This window comes from Atractosteus spatula, chromosome 27, assembly GCF_055471065.1.
Source record: "Atractosteus spatula isolate fAtrSpa1 chromosome 27, fAtrSpa1.hap1, whole genome shotgun sequence".
NCBI classification, from domain to species: Eukaryota; Metazoa; Chordata; class Actinopteri; order Semionotiformes; family Lepisosteidae; genus Atractosteus; species Atractosteus spatula.
Genome location: NC_142732.1, coordinates 7,348,100 through 7,365,564, shown reverse-complemented (window position 1 = coordinate 7,365,564; position 17,465 = coordinate 7,348,100). Strand labels below are relative to the sequence as shown.

Below are 17,465 nucleotides of genomic sequence, written 5' to 3'. Positions count from 1 at the left end.
GCACCACTGGCAAGTGAGCACTTGCAAGAGTCGTTAAATTCCGCTGCGACATTCCAGGGTAAAGTGACAGCTGGGCCGGCTCCCTAAATGCTCTTTAAACACGTTTACATATCCGCAACTTCAAAGGCTCCATCCCAACATCTGCAGAAAAGCAAGAAACTAATTGAGAGGCTCTCTGATCTGACAAGGCCAGGCCACGAGCCCCCGGCCGTAGGTGACGAGGGAGAAAAGGCACTGTGTTATTTAAGTACCTCTGGCCCCAGTGTTAAGACACCAATAAGACTGCTTTAAAAAACGAGCTGTTCAAAATCCCTCTGTGCAATAACAACAGCAATCTTGCAGAAAACAAGGTGGGGCCGCTGGTGCAGACTGGCTGCTGTGTGGCGCCCCAGGTGGGGCGGCTGGTGCTAACTGGGAGCTCTGTGGCACCCCAGGTGGGGCGGCTGGTGCAGACTGGGTGCTGTGTGGCGCCCCAGGTGGGGCGGCTGGTGCAGACTGGGTGCTGTGTGGCGCCCCAGGTGGGGCGGCTGGTGCAGACTGGGTGCTGTGTGGCGCCCCAGGTGGGGCGGCTGGTGCTAACTGGGAGCTCTGTGGCGCCCCAGGTGGGGCGGCTGGTGCAGACTGGGTGCTGTGTGGCGCCCCAGGTGGGGCGGCTGGTGCAGACTGGGTGCTGTGTGGCGCCCCAGGTGGGGCGGCTGGTGCAGACTGGGAGCTCTGTGGCGCCCCAGGTGGGGCGGCTGGTGCAGACTGGGTGCTGTGTGGCGCCCCAGGTGGGGCGGCTGGTGCAGACTGGGTGCTGGCTGAAGTGGGTTCTTTTGGGATCCTTTGGGATTAAAAGCTCCGTACAAATGCAAGCAATCGCCACTGATGTAATGACTATTATTTTGTCCAAACCTATGCCATAAGAATGTTCAAAGGAAGTGAGTCTCCACCTGTTGGTGATGATGGAACTGCCCTCTCTGATACTATGCAGAGAAAAAAAACAAGGACAATGTAAAAATAAATGATGACAGAGCACACATGCATATGTCATACAGACCATAAGTTTCGCTCAATAATTTATGAAAGGAAACAATTAGAAGCAGTTCAGACTACCAAAGCACGTGTACTGCAACAGACAGCTAGCCATTCATCAGGACTACTACGCCTACTCTGATTAAAACAATGCTTACGAACATGGTTCCAAAAAGGCTCCATTTACAGAGCTCATGGAAACATTTAACCTAACTAAAACACTTAACATCTACAGTAACAGCCAAGCCAGTACACAGAGCACAATGTCATCATCAGTGTCTGAAGCGCGTCTTGGCTGTAACAGAACAGAGAACACACACCAATTCCCCAGTAAGAACACTGATACAGTCTTAGTAACACAACCTCTGCTTACCAAACATAAAACAGGATCTCAACACCAGTAGGTTCCTTTCACTTCAAAAACATGCACTTTCGCTTTTGCAGGACAATATGAACAAAGTCAGGTTGTATCATATTTTTTTTTAAAACAATGCATTAATTGAACACTTCAATTTCAGTTCTGATCCATTAGTGTCGGCTGGTCTAACAAAAAGGATGTATGATCCTTTTTGAACAGAAAACAACAAGGACAGGATGGGCTCAGTCGTAATGAACATTTATCATTATTCACTCCCTAATAACAAACATGTATGAGCACTAAAAAAGATGACATCTGCTGAGTGTTTAACTCCAGCTTTAACGCGGTGAATGCAAATTCAAGCCGAGCTACCTTTGAATACGTCACATGTATAACACCTGAATATGCTATACGCTCCAAGTTGCGAGGTTAATCGGACATGTTTAGGATGTGATATCTTTAAAAAAACAATCCCTAAATACCTGTTTTACCTACTTGGAACGTGTTTTGTCGCAGGGTTAACAAAAGCACTTGTTGGCAGGCTAGCGAGTCTATACCGGCAGCTCCTTCATGTGCCGCAGCTGAATGAAAGTCGTCTGACGTTTACAGTTTTAACTCACACGTTCCTTTTGAGTGAGTGAGTGTTAAGACACCTCGTTCTGACTGTTTCAGAACTGGATGCCAGTACTGGCTACCTTCCTGTACACCTCGCCAGGTAGCCCTGCAGGCCACGGGAGCCTAATATTATTAATACGCTCACACTCTGTGCGTGGTTTTGAGCACACATCGTCAGCCCCAACACCGTCCCCAAGACAAAAAAAACGATAGTACGTACACATCACAGAAACTAAAGGATATAAATCACCCGTCTCCGGAAACGAACCTATAGCGATACTGTAAATAGAGAGACGATAAATCGTATATTCTGCTCTGCAATTCCGCTGTGGCAGCTCACCGTCTTCCAATCAGGATACAGCGCAGGACAGACTCACTTCCTGGAAGCACTGGGCTTCGCTGTTCAGGATCGTTTCCGAGGAATTCTAGCAATTTCACCGTCACGGTTTGTTTTTTTAAATTTTAACTCGGGAAACGCAACTCCACGGCGAAACAATATTAAAAAAAAAACGTGGACATGCACGGGTGTGTTATTTTGTTCGCTCGTGGAACCTCGATGCCTCCTCCTCCTCCTCCTCCCCCCCATACTCATCCCACGCGAACCCCCTCGCTGGCTCCTAGTTTTTTTTTGTGTCTACCCTTCCTTCTCCCGGCGCTCCTCTCCTTGCACGGCTCGCAGGGGAGGCTGCTGGACTGACCTGTTCGCGCAGGACCCATCCACGGCCCCGCGCGTCCGGGCGTGGGGGCATTGTTCTGTCTCCCTGACAAGCGCGGCGGCGGCTGGACGTGCTTGGGAAAGCCCGCTGGCCACTTTCCGCTCTGACATCGCCTTTTGCAAAAAGACGTGGTTTGCCTTCCCAAGCACATAATAAGGGGAAGGAGAGGGGAGCTGCGATGGCTACTAAAAGCATTGTTTCTGACCACAGACGGGGGGGGGGACGTTTTATAAAGCAGAGCATCATGACTAAGCCACCACGAGTGTATATATTCCCGAGTCCTGGCGTCCGCTGTTGTACAGTACTAACTAGCTAATGAAAGCACTGGCTAAGCCTATTTCGCCCTCATTTCCTCGCCGTCTAGCCGGCAGCTATTGTAACGTCCCCCCTAAAATGCTTGTAGTAGCGAAAAGAGGCCAGCCCGCAAGCCAGCCCAGGCCGTGCGTGCTGCCAGTGCCGATCCGGCTGTACTCACCGCTCTGCCGTGCGGAGCTCGCCTTCTCGCTGACAGCAAATCCGCCCCGGTGTGCGAGCTGCGAGCGCAGGCAGCCTCAGTGTTGTGTGCGCGTCGGTGCTGGGGGCCGACTCCGGCGCGGCGCAGCGCAGCAGACGGAGACCGAGGGAAAAGGGGGGGGGCGCCTACAGCGATCCCTGCTGGACGGTTGGTGGAAGCCCAGCACAGCCCTCCGCCTTCGCGTTGGTACGGCGCAGCGCCCTGCGTGGCCGAGGTCCAGATCCTTTATGCCTAGAAGAGGCGACCCGCCGGCTCTCGCCCGGCACTGCAGCACCGCGGGTCAGGTGAGAGAAGCTAGACGCTGCTTCACCTACTGAATTAAGGGGGATTTAAAACGGGGGGGGTGGGATTTAACTAGGAGACCAAGGTTAATACCCTTTCTCTTTCGGAAAAGTTGGATGCGGGCTCACAGCAGACGGCACAATGGAAATTCTGGAGTGCCACTGCCACCTACTGCTCCACCGCTGCTCAATGCAAAGCCAGAGTGTATGTTGTGGGATTTCAGCTTTTGGAGACCCCCGTCCGCAGCGGCCCCGGTGCGCACAGTGTGTTGCACTGACCGGACCGAACCGAACCGTCTCCAGCGTTTTGCGACGCGCTCGTTCAGTGTACCGTTCCGATCGTCGCTGTTTGGAAGCTCGGCACGTGTTTCCGTGTCCCCCGCCGTCCTGAGCAGTGCAAGACGACGGGAGGTAGATCAGTTCGTCAGTTTAGTGGTCGTCTCGGGTGTACAGATGTTAATAGGTGACAGAAACGACGCACTGTTCTCCGGACCCCGAGCAGTAGAGATGGGGAACGCTGCTATAGGTTGTTAACCAAATATCTAAAATAAAAGTCACCATGTTCAAACTGGTTTTATACGCCGACTGTTCTGAAAATCGAGTACTGCACTCCTTTCGTTATTGAGCAACTTTGCAATGTCTCAGTGGGGTTGCTGCCTACAGAAATTGAGTTTCCCAGTCCAGGTACCCCGAATTCAGAACACATGGATGCATCCAATTCACCCCTGCACGATTCCACAATGTGGGCATAATTCATGCATCGGCTGCATTTCAGAATGAGACGATGGAAACAGTCAAAGAAAACATTTCAATTCTGAAAGAGCTCCCTAAATAGATAAAGGGATTAGAATTGTTTGAGGTTTCGGTATTGGCTGAGCTTCTTTTCCCGAGGCTCGCTTTCTGTCCCTAGATCGCCCTCTCGTGGACAAAATATGGTATCGCTCCACCATATCTGGACTTTTTTTAGTGTATTTATGTGAATGTCCTTGACGTGATATCGCAGATTATTTAGAAAACCGATCAACACACTGCTTGTATTTTTATCTCCGCATGCACAACAGATAAATAATGACGATGTGCTTTAGTTTAAGTAAGATGGATGACGTTGTAAAATTCAGAGTTAGGGTTTTCAGGGTCGGGATTCAGGCTATGGTTTAAAGTTAGTGGGTGGGTGTATTTTGGATCAAGGCTAGTTTAAAGGTTAATCCGAGGCGGGTGGAATTCAGGAGATAAGTGTCAGAGCTCACACTCCTTTCGAGTCAGAGGCAGAATCAAAACAACTAATTTATTTTGTACTTTCACATGTTTGCCATTGTGGTTGAGAACAAGTTAAAAGTCTGAAAAGTATTTGGAGGAAAATTAAAGAAAGAATAAGATGGCACACACAGATTATTTTGATATAATTTGAAAGCCAGGTAAGGCTCCTCTACAGTTTGCACTTCCTCTACTGCACATGGACTTGATTTCTTCTGAAAGGGTCCAAGCGAAAGAAGAGATAAAGGTGAATCAGTCAGATCACAGGACTCAAGATCAGATCTGCAGCAGCTGCTGAAGAGGAGGAGAGAGTCTGTCCCAAACCCTGGTCCAACCAAAACCTTCTATCCAATGAGAAAGGTCAGAATAAAAGCCATGCTGACATCTCAGCAATTATACCTGTAGGTGTGGAAGAAAGGGGCACCATTTCTGCCTCTCTGACTGACGAAAGAGAAACCTTCTTTCATGTAGCAATTGTGGCTGGTGACAGATGTACTGCAAGTGCTCAGTTTCTACAATAGCTTGACAAGACAGAGAGGAGGGACAAAGGCGGGTTACCCCTCACTTCCTGGATTCCAGAGAAAGGTTTGCAGGATCTCTCACTTACAGCAATGTGCCCCGAACACACGTTACACTCGGCTGATATCAAATGATTTGTGGTCGAACAGGCAGAGAGAATCTCCCCCAGAAGCATGCTGGAGCTTAATAAAAACGAGTCTGTTTTCAGCTGCTGGCTGTAAAGTGCAAGAAACTGTAGCCTTTGACAGAAAACACTGTGACTGTGAAAAAAAAACCATCAGAAGAGGGTTTTGAAATGCCTGTGTGTTCAGATTTCAAATCGGTATAAAATCTCTAAAATACACACCAAATTAGATAAGATGCCAAGTCCACTTACTTCTTAGTATGTACGATCACATAAATTATCATAAATATTTCTACACAAAACATTCTACGCAGGTCTCCCATTTGGACTTTATTCTAATGCTTTTAAAATAAAACACTTAAGAAGTTGCACTGCAAACGAACTATGTTTTAACACCATGCAGTAACATGACGCTGTAAAAAATGGAACCCAAAATAATGACCATGGAAAGGAAAACTGAAATTAACGGGAGGTGAAGGAACACTTTTCAAAGCCAGGACTTTATTCCCCTGCCTGGGTGGGGCTTGGCCCTCTCCTTGTCCTCTGGGCCTCTGCTGGACGTGCGATCGGTGGTGGAGTCTGTTTCAAGGGAGATGGGGGGAGGGCAGGGTGAGAGGCCACCCGGCTTCTCCTTGGGCGAGGGCAGGGAGCCTGGGAGGGCCAGTTTCTCCTGCAGGGACTGCCCGAGCTGCAGGAAGAGGGGGCTGTTGCAGGAGTAGAGGCCCACCCCCACGAGCGAGCCCTTTCTGGGTCTGCAGCAGGCGCAGCAGGCCGAGCAGAGGACCCGAAAGGTGTACACCCAGCCCAGGTAGTGCAGCTCCGCGATGTTGAGGACGAAGCAGCCCAGGCTGACGCCAAACATGAAGTTGAGGAAGATCGTCTTCTCGGTGGCGCGGGACACGAAGCAGTCCGTCCGGTTGGGGCAGGGGTAGGTCTCGCAGCGGAACAGGTGCGGCACCTCGAAGCCGTACAGGTAGTACTGCCCCACCAGGAACCCGATCTCCATCAGGGAGCGCAGCACGACGTGGACGATGTAGATCAGCAGGACCTTGCTGGACAGGTGGGTGGGGTCCTTGCTCACCTCCCCGATGTCCTCCCCCAGCAGGGTTTGCTCCACGCTGTTGGCAATGCGGAGATTCCACTCCTCCTCGCAGCGGGAGGATGCCTCCTGCCCGCCCTGCACCGCCGCCTGCGCCCGCGCGCTCTCCAGCTTCTCGTCCTTGGCGATCTTGTGCAGCACGTAGACGATGTAGAAGATGGAGGGCGTGGAGACCAGGACGATCTGGAAAACCCAGAAGCGCAGGTGGGAGACGGGGGCGAAGGTGTCGTAGCAGACGTTGTTGCACCCGGGCTGCAGGGTGTTGCAGGTGAACTTGGACTGTTCGTCGCTGTAGACGGCGTCGCCCACCAGCGTAACGAGCAGGATGCGGAAAATGAGCAGCATGGTCAGCCAGATCTTGCCAATCACCGTGGAATGGTTCTGCACCTCTGTTAAGAAGCGGCCAAGAATGGACCAATCACCCATTTCTTAACCTGGAGAAAAACAAAGGAAGAAAAATGAAAAGCAAAATATCAGGTGGCATCGAGCTACTGCACCTTAACTCTCCGCCTCCAACGTCCTGCACTCAGGGAATCGCCTCTCCAGGCGTTACCAGTAGTTATCATAGCTACTGGTGGTCATAGGCTGGCTAACAATAGCTCTTAGGATGCTGTAAAACTCTTTGCACGTCGCACTTAATTAACATTGCAGGCAAGAAAATAATGTGGAATGGCATTCAGATTTCCATGCATCTGTTTATATTCCAGACATCAGGATTGTTTTTCTTTTGTAGACCACTCCAGGATTTTTGATGTCAAGAGCGTTTTGATGTCAAGGCGGGATGGTGGGGTCTAATGGTGTGGAGTCCCAGAGTCTCTGACTGGCTGCAGTGAACAGGAGTTAGGACAAGTATTTCACTGTGTGTCAGAAGGGAAAGTGAGGAACAGCAACTGACTCTGGCTGGGGTGGGAGGAAGCTGCATGGGGAAGCGAAAGGGAGTTTAAGAAAGACATTCAGGAAAAGCATGATGGTACACTTGGCATAGTTTATTGGACTGAGCTGAGTGACAGGACAGAAAGGAGTGTCTCTGGGATGTTGACGCCGCTGTGGAGCTCCCTCAGCTTGTGGGCTACTCCTAGAAACAATGCTGAATGGAGGTTCCCAATTGATAACCCCTGTCAAGTGTCACATTCCAGTCACTCCAGCCAAATGTCATGCTGATGTGCAGAGGAGGCTGTGTCTTATTTGATCCCTGAAGCCAGCATCATGGCTTCAGAGTTTGTAGATGCATTGTGGAGGTCACAGGCTGATCCCTGGAACTGCAGTGTGTGCAGATACACCAAGGAGGTCACAGACTGATCCCTGGAGCTGCAGTGTGTGCAGATACACCAAGGAGATCACAGGGTGGAGCCTGGAGCTGCAGTGTGTGCAGATACACCAAGGAGATCACAGACTGATCCCTGGAGCTGCAGTGTGTGCAGATACACCAAGGAGATCACAGACTGATCCCTGGAGCTGCAGTGTGTGCAGATACACCAAGGAGATCACAGGCTGGAGCCTGGAGCTGCAGTGTGTACAGATACACCAGGGAGATCACAGACTGATCCCTGGAGCCGCAGTGTGTGCAGATACACCAGGGAGGTCGCTGGATGATCCCTGGAGCTGCAGTGTGTGCAGATACACCAAGGAGATCACAGGCTGGAGTCTGGAGCTGCAGTGTGTACAGATACACCAAGGAGATCACAGGCTGATCCCTGGAGCTGCAGTGTGTGCAGATACACCAAGGAGATCACAGGCTGGAGCCTGGAGCTGCAGTGTGTGCAGATACACCAAGGAGATCACAGGCTGGAGCCTGGAGCTGCAGTGTGTGCAGATACACCAAGGAGATCACAGGCTGATCCCTGGAGCCAGCATCATGGCTGCAGTGCGTGTTGATGTACATGAGAGGTCACAAAACCTCTGTGTAAGTCGACAACAAGGAACATCTTCAACTCCTAACAGAAAAAGGGACCAAATGGCCATTAGCCACAATATAAGAACTGCCTCTTCTCCCATGTAACCCTTATAATGTTCCTGTCATGAAGAAGCCTCAGCAGACACATCAGAATCAGAAACTTGCTTCTGGTTGAGGATCACTGCAGAGAGATCAGCTTCATACCTTAAAACATCTATTAAAGTGTAGTGAAAGTTTATGACAATTTAATTGTTTCGCCGATCATCATCATTTAAAATTCCTTTGGAAACTTTTTTCCCCACTTTGTCTCAGTATCTTACCTATCTGTGATTGTGTGTTAGTCACAGTCTGAGGTGGAGCTGCTTCTAAACTGACTTTCTCTCTAGCAAGAAAGAAAATCAAGTTCAAAGCCAGAGGTGTACAGCGTGCAGTCTCCTTGTACCTTTCAGAGGAAGGTCGTAAACTCAGATGAACTCCTTGTTTAGTTAAGGTAAATTCATACCAAAAACCTACTTTATATAAGCGTAGTGTGGATCAAAATACATTATCTGGTGAAATTGTAAAGCCAGCTGTGCTCATCTGCTATTTCTTTCTGTACAAACATTACTTTTTTACAACACAGCAAAGATCTTTTTTTAGAAAAGGCCATACTTACTAGGTAAACACTGTGTCTGTCACCATCCTGTTTGCAACAGAATCACGTATTATATGGGTTGATATGGTATTCAATGGTTTCATACATATTACTGCATGTTTCCTTTTTTGTTAATTTGTTATTGCTCTGATTTTAAGGGGGAAAAAATCCTTAAAGCAGTAAAGCTATGTCATGTTTAAAATAAAAAAGTCCTAAATGTTGATCTTAATTGAAACAACAGCATAACCATGTCCATCTACAGCACAGCGCAACAACCTGAGCCTTGCCCTTGTCCCAGCATCAGCCTGTGAAAAACAGGGTCACTGCTGCTGCTCCCCAATACTGCTGCATCTGCCTTGCTTTTTTTGCCAACAGGAGAAAACAACAGACCTGCCCCGCCAGAGAGACACAGAAAAATTCCCCCCAACAACAAAACATAAAACAGAATAAAAAACCAATTATCTGGACAAAACCCAGAGGCACTCACCTTTGGAAAACGTATCTTATCTTTCCAACCCAATTCTGGAAAAAGGCCAAAGGCTTCAATCTGCATAACTATATCTGAAGTGGAGGTGTGCTGCTGGGGTCCATTGAACTGGCTGGTGGAGAATGGGCTGACCACACATATTTACTCCCTGTGTCCGCAACACTCATTGTACTGTATGCAAACAAAAGCTTTCAATGTACAGTGTGACAATGTGTATTTAAATACACAGGGCCACCTTTACAGAGGGCTCGCTCGCTGTCAGGCACAAAGTTCAGGGAACCTGCTGGAAAAAATGACAGCGGTGCTAATTTGCCAGTGGGACTGTTTGTTTGTTTGCATTCTGACTCAAATGAGATGGGAAAAATAAAGAAAAATCTTTAAGGTAGCAGATGAGAGCAAATGATTTCATGCAGAGATGTACAGTAGGTGTGAGGAATACTGTGTGTATTGTGCATTTCTTTATTTCCTTTCAAATGAACATTCAAAGCTGAGATTATAGTCGTGTGGTGGCCACCAACAAAGACAGCCTGAAAAGCTCTTTTTCTAACTTGTATTTCTGCACCTACAGCACTGATTCCTCATTTTTATAGGGACTGTTAGACAATGAGCTACATAAGATGGAAGACACACTCTCTGACTCCGTAAACACATCTGTGAACTGAAGAGTAGAAGTTATTGACAGCTAACTCACGTTTTAGGGATCTCTGGGCCCTGTGCCTTTCTAAAAAATATGTATCAGTCACAGGAGAGTGACTGTGCTATATCACTTCTGTCACAGAAATGACACAGCAGGTTCATACAAAAGACTTGTCTTGAGGTGCCTATCCTCAGTTCAATGCCAGTACCTACTCCACTCTAATACAGGCACATAAAAGAACAATTGAATGTTTAAGATGCAGTACCATACCAATATACCATTGTGTATACAGTAAGCCTAATACATTTATAATATACTCCATATGTGAAAAGTAATGCTGCCCATATAATAGAAAATTGTAGTCCACTGATCAAAACCCCATGTTTACTTAGAGAAGACTATATAAAGAATAAAACAAAACTGCCGATTGGAGTGATTTTTCTGATATGAATATTCCAAACTAAGTTTTCTTTATCATTATGTCAGTCTATCAGTTTTTCTTCTCTCCCTCTTTTCAGCAACAGAACCATTATTGTATCAGCTGTTTGCCAGTGCAGTATCTGAATATTGTTTTCAGTACATGAATCCTGTTATTATTTTTAGCTGTTAATTAATCTGAAAGCCTGGGCTGAACACTCATCTGTGTCAGTAGACACTGCAGGGTAGTGTATTTACTTCAGTATAATTAAGTGTTCCGTGTGTTAAGCCAGTGGTTACAGTCCAGCCCTCTCTGTACCTTTCTACTTCCTGTACAAGAATGACAGAGTCTCTCTTTACACAGCTGAAAGCTTGCATTCATCAGAAGAATAAAATAAAAACAGAGCTCTTAATAACTCAGCTCATTGTGTAACTGTTGAGTGATGCTTTGAGATCATCACCTACTTATTAATTTAAATTTTGCTTACAAAGCCAGTGTGATATGCTCTCTGAATAATGAATAATGTGTCAAAATGTATCTTTATAGGAATAACTGCTGTATTTGCACAAATAATGTATGCATGTGTTCTACTTTATCCAGTTCCCTTTCAGGGTTAGAAATGATCAGATGTAACATTTGCAGTTGTGTTGTAGTGCGCTTTCACTGCTGTTATTCCACTTCACAGTGAAACTCAGAAGTAATTATAACTGTCAATACATGTTAATACACATGCATTCATATGTTGTACAAATGCTGTGCAGTCCATGACCTTGGACTTCTGACAATACTTGGCTCACATGTTGAATTATTATGTAAAATGGATTCTTCGCATATTTTTACTCTGATTAGAGCACGCCTTAATCCCCTGGTGTAATATAACCCCTGTGGTCTTCACGGTTGTGCAAGAACTCGCCTGGGGCTCCAGCTTTCTCTGTTCTGTCTCTCCTGCAAATCGGAGCTCTTCTGGTCTGGTTTACTTCACACGCACATCCCTGTAAAAATCCATCTCCCCAGCGTGGCGGCGACAGAGTAATATTCGCGTTGTCCTCGTCTCCTTTCGCGTGCCTGCTAACACACCTCGATTAGAGGAAGAAAGACCCTCTTGCCTAATTCTCCAAGCCCCAGACTGCACTCCAACCAACCTTTAAATTATTACACTAATTAGTTAAGCAGCTGTTTTCTAAACACCTAACAGTTGGCAAAGCAGAGCAAAGCAGTCAAAATGTAAAAAGGGCACCCCAATAAGAAGGCCCTGACTCCAGATTGAGTTATTTTAATTATTGTTAAATGCTTCTTTTATTGTCAATTAATGTTAAATGCATCTTTTTTTATGGAGAAAAGATGCGAGTCCTTTGCCGGACAATTTTCAAGTTTGATATAAAAGGTAAAAAAAAGAAACATACAAGCAGGCATACAGGAAAATCCTGCTTTATCCACTAGAGGGGAGCAGGAGCCCATCCCAGCCTGTGGGAAGAAAGCAGGGTCCCTGCTGGAAACCCACACACACATGGGGAGAACATGCAAACTCCACACAGATCGCACTCCAGGAATTGAACCCGGGGCTCCAGTACTGTGAGGCAGCAGTGCTAACCACAGGACCAATTTAGATCATCCTACAAGGGAAGCATGTCTTCTAAAAGGTGGAAGGAAACCATGGCGACCAGGGAAAACCCACAGCAAACGCAAGAAGAACACGCAGAGTCCACACAGGAAGAGCCCCAGTTCAATATTGAACCCAGGACCCAAAAGCTGTAAGGCACTGTGGGACCACACCACCAACCAACTTCTTTCCAAATCCCCTTTCTGTTTTAAAACAATTTCAAAGGAACAGAAAAGGCTGAGGTCCAGACAGTAACTTTTGAGGATATATTTTGGGGAGCAGAAGATTATTTTTCTATGCCTTTTGGACTGGCCCCATGTTATTCATGCTTTATACTGAATCTGATCAGTGCCCATGAAAGGAATCTCAACTCTTTGCCATATGAAATATTGTCAACTTAACAATAAAATGACTTTTTGCATTGTGTTAAATTTTCCCAGAGGTCTTAATCAATGGCTGTTGACCTATAAATGTAGCAGAATGTGGTGTCTGGAGGACTGACCTGGTGAGCTATTATTCTCCACATGCTCTGCACATCTACAATGTAAAAAAACATGAGTCTGACATGTAGCCTGGAGCAAATCCAGGTCAGTGACATGTTGTTGAGCATAACAGTGACCTCTAGTGAAATATTGCCTCCACTGCAGGACCTGTTCAAGTTAAATCTAATCTAGCAGATCTGCAGCACTCAGTGTAAGAAAACGTTATACTGGGTGATTTACACGTTTGTAATGTGGAGGATATGCAAGTCACCTCATATTAAACCACTGCTTTTTGGGTCTTACTAAAAGCTGAAATCAATTACTTCTAATTTCTAAGATATTACACTTCTGGTCTTGGTGGTGGGCACGGTGGATTGACAGGTATTTGGAAAGCTGCAGTACAAAGAACAGAGGCCCTAAAGATCGTAGGTCTGTAGGCCAATGTGCTCAGACAGTCAATTTATCACACTCTACTCAGAGACCAGCTGCTTCAGAGTGTGAAGTGTGAAGGGCAGCTAATTTCAGGTCTGATATAGGAAGGACTTAATGCAGCGATGTTATGGGTATGTGACACAAAATGCTAAGTCATGTTGCGAATGGTGTGTCACTGAAAAAGCTCAGGAATCCTTCACAGGATTCATGCATGCCATTTTACTGGGTGATTTACATTTATCCCTTTATATAATGTGGAGGACATTCAAGTCACCTCATCTTAAATCACTGTTTTGGGTCTGGCTAGAAGCTGAAATTAATGACAGGTAATTTCCAAGATATTACACTTCTGGACTTTGCAGCTCCTGGTCTAGGATGTGTAGGTGCAAGAAAGAAATATCCTTTCTTCTTCACACCTGTACATGGCTGTGATTTAAATTAAAAAAAAGTATATGTAGCCATTATGGGAACATAGAATGACTATCGAAATGTGCATGTATGTAATACGTTCTGCTTTTTTTCAGATCAGAATCTGAATTCATGGTTCCTTCCTGGAGATCCTCTGCACCTTCTTAGAATTGCTTCTTGCAGCTTCTTCCTACAGGCAATTGACTCAAAGTCTAAACACCAGAGACCCAAATCTTCTAATCCATCAGTTACTGAAAATCTTAATAATAACAATTTCTCTGACAAGTGCTTTGCAAGAGGCGTTCTAAGTGTGCTATACAACAGCACAAGCAGCGTACATCAGAAGTAAAAAGAAAGTGAAACAAAAAACAGCAAACTGACTTCGTGAAAGCACCTGTAAGACCAAATCACGTGTTAAAATATTTAGATCAACGATTTTTTTTTGAAGATTTGAGATCGTTGACAATGTGGGAGATTAAACATAGAATTAAACATACAATTGTAAACAGGCTATAGAACTCAAGTACTGAAGCTATGGAATTCAATATGATTAAAAGTGTGGGTAACTATAAAACTTTTTAAAGCTGACATGAATGAAAATAGCAAATGCTACAAACAGCAGGGCACAAGAATATATTGGTAGACTAAACTGTCTTAGAATCATACTGGAATATTTTCTTATTTGAATAGTATTTAATAATATTTCATTATGTTATTAAACATACACAAATGCTTTGGGTGAAAAGCACTATATACTGTAAGTGCATCAAAGTAATCAATCAATATGAAAGGTTTTACTAAACCCTTCTTGAACACCTGGGGCCTAAAATGTGTTACTGTAACAACTCATTGTATCTGATCCTTTATTTGAGAATGTAATATTTTTAATTATGTTTTGTATTATTTATGTATAGGATTTCCTCTTATGCCAAATGTAACTGTATTTGAAAATAGAAACATTTATTTGCTTTTTGAGGTCTTCCTCAACATTACTGTTGTTGCTTTAACTGAGATGTACAATGTAAGGAACAAACATATCATTTTATAATCTGAGAAGATCAAAGTCTCAAAGCCCCAAGGGCTGGGAATACATTTTTTGTTACATGCAATAATAACAAAAAAAAAGGATTTGTCAACAGTCACTCAGGACAGGGGTACATATTGACCTGGATCACCCTTCCATTAAAAGAAAAAATTGAACCAAGGACTGCAATTATAGACCAACAGGATTGTTTCAGGTCTTGTTTCTATTACATGTAAAGTTACTGAGACCTGTGACAGTCTTTAGAACTAAATTAGGGGATCATCTGTGGTCTCATGGAAATAGGATTCTAGGAGATAGTCAATTTAGTTAAAAGTTAGAAAAGGCAGGATTCAATTAAATTGTAAGCTTTCTTTGAAAAAAAGCAACAGCAGTAATGGGTTCCAGAGGAACATGTGATGTGGTACAATTAGATTTTCAGAAGGCTTTAATAATGTTCAGCATACAAGATGAATTCTTAAGCTGAAGGCAAAGAGCATCCTGGGTAATGTATCTATCTGGTTTGAGAGCTGGTTAAAGGACGGTAAACCCAGAGTACAGATGAGGGATGAATGCTTAAGCTGGACAGGTGTACCAAAGGAATTAAACTCCACATGACTGGTGACATTTGACACTGATGTTAAACTTGTATGACCCTCTAGTCAATATAAAACAACAATTTAGAAAACAATATTTAGAAAATTGTCTATGATTATATATGATTTTGGTTTGGTCGCCTCCTTAAGAAAAATATCTGCTGCTCTGGAATGAAACCAGAGGAAAATAGTGTGTGGCTGAAAGGAATATCCTGCACTGATAGGGTAAGAGGACTGAATCTCTTTAGCTTCGAACAGAGAAGGCCTCAAGTATTCAAAATCCTCCAGGGCACCTCCATGGACTTCCTAAGAATCAACTCTGTGACATGAAACAAGTGCTTCCTCTAAAGGGAGGCTTTTCCTTACATAAAGGGTTTTGTGAGTATTGAACAAGTCACCTGGCCATGTTGTGGAAGCTGGTGATCTGGCTTCCTTCAAGGCTTTCTATTTGTATTTCTGGGAAATTCAATTAACCCAAAAGGAACAGACCAAGCGTGCAGCAAAATTGACTTTGCTTGTGTTTTTATTCTTGGTCACTCAAGGAATAGATATGGCTGGCACACCATGTGTTAGCACCGTAATCCTGCTCCTTAAGATCTTCCACACGAGACAACATTTGACGCTGCCTCCTCACTGTTTCTGACCTTGTTTTGAGCCAATTTGCCTGAACTGACGAGTTAAAAGAACAGAAGTTACAGAAATGTTTTTTTACTGGAGCAGGGCTGAAGCTGATATCCTGACGTCTTTCGAGAAACAACCTTTCTTACATTCTTAATAAACATGTACGACACCAAATCTAAAGAGCTGCTCAGCTATGAAACGATGTGATTTTTAGATTGCTAATGGCTGTTTTTTTTTCTAGTTACTGTCATTTCATCACAGTTCATGATATTGCGTGTGGATACAGTATGAATACTATAGGGCTGCACTCACAGTTAAAGTTAACGCAATAGCCTCTTCACTTCAGAAAAAAACTGATGTCACTCTACCAGGGCATGAATGGAAAAGGCGTCAGCTGTAGTCGGGAATCAGGGAACCACACTTGATCCTCTCCTGTCCTTTGAGCCCCATGTGAAAAAAGTGATTTAAATCCTTTTTTCGCCTCAGACACATTGCCCAAATTAGGCGGTTACTATCAATGTTCGATGCTGAGTGCTTGATTCATGCATTCATAGCATCAAGGCTTGATTTCTGCAACTCTTTCATCTATGGGCTCCCTATCACTCTTCTCAGTACGTTGCAATACGTCCAAAGCTCTGTAGCTAGATGTCTAACTCACATCAGACCCTGGTAGCAAATCACTCCTCCACTTACAGCTCTACATTGGGTTGCCTATAAAGTCATGCATTCAATAAATGATCTTGATCTTGACTTTTAAGGCTGTAAATAATCCAGCTCCATTAGGTGCTGAACTCCTCCATGTGTACACCCCCTCCTGTAGATACCGTTCATTTTAGGCTGATCTTTTGCACTCTTTATCAAGGATTAAATCTAGAGCTCTTGGTGACCGTGCTTATTCTGTTACCGATCCATTGATATTGAATGCCTTTCCTCCGAGTCTTTGAGCAACAAATTGTTTGACTTGTTTCAAATCTCAACTTAAAACTCAACCTTTCACAAGGGCCCAAGTGTGATTGCCTTCCATTTTATTCTATATGTTCTTGTTTCATCTTACTGACTTTTTAAAAACTTTTCACCTTTACCACCATGTACAGCATCCTTGGGTTTGGAATATGTATAAAGTTAATTATCACTATTATTATTTTTTAATTGTTAGTCGTGTGTAACAAGGAAAAATGTGATCATGAAAAGGGTAAATACAAGTGACTCAACAAAATGGAGTGCGAGAGATTTCATCTCGAATCTCCTGTTGATTATCGGGCCTGTTGGCTGTGATGCAGGACATGGGGAATGAATGTCCAGACAGGAGCACAGTCCTTACAGGAAAAACACTGCACAGTGATTAAGTGTCCTTTCTTTCTGCTGAATAAGATCACTTTATTAGCCATATACAATCTCTTGTATTAAGAATTTGTCTTTTTTCACATACCCCAACTTGCTCTCCATGAGACACACAGACAGGGAGAGAAGCTTGGGGTCACAGCGCAGGGTCAGCCATTTATACAGCACCCCTGGAGCAGTTGGGGTTAAGGATCTTGCTCAGGGCCCCAACAGAGTAGGCTTCCTCTGCCAGCCACGGGATTTGAACCAGCAGCAGGCGCAGATCCTTAGCCACAGAACCACCACAGTGCCCAGACTGACATCATTACCAAAGCCAGGGGCAATCTCTTTAGCTCATTTTTTCCCCAAGTAAAATTCACTAAAAACCTCTTTCAGAGGTGAATTGTTACCAAAAACCACA

At 44.8% G+C, this 17,465-nt stretch overlaps 2 protein-coding genes across 5 annotated transcripts in view; both read right to left on the bottom strand.

Moving 5' to 3' along the window:
• The window catches only part of myo18ab (myosin XVIIIA b), a 272,470-nt gene that overhangs the window by 118,204 nt on the left and 136,801 nt on the right, over nucleotides 1-17,465 (bottom strand). For 3 of the 4 annotated variants that reach the window (XM_088907093.1, XM_088907098.1, XM_088907099.1), the window contains exon 1: nucleotides 3,179-3,300. The exons of the other annotated variant lie outside the window; for it this stretch is intronic. The gene's annotated coding sequence lies outside the window, so the exon portion shown is untranslated. Of the gene's footprint in view, nucleotides 1-3,178; nucleotides 3,301-17,465 lie in introns of those variants that run through there. 4 annotated transcript variants of the gene reach the window in all.
• LOC148814301 (gap junction delta-2 protein) lies at nucleotides 5,883-6,920 on the bottom strand. Its single transcript, XM_088907100.1, has one exon. It carries the CDS (start codon nucleotides 6,918-6,920, stop codon nucleotides 5,883-5,885), a length of 1,038 nt encoding a protein of 345 aa, XP_088763226.1.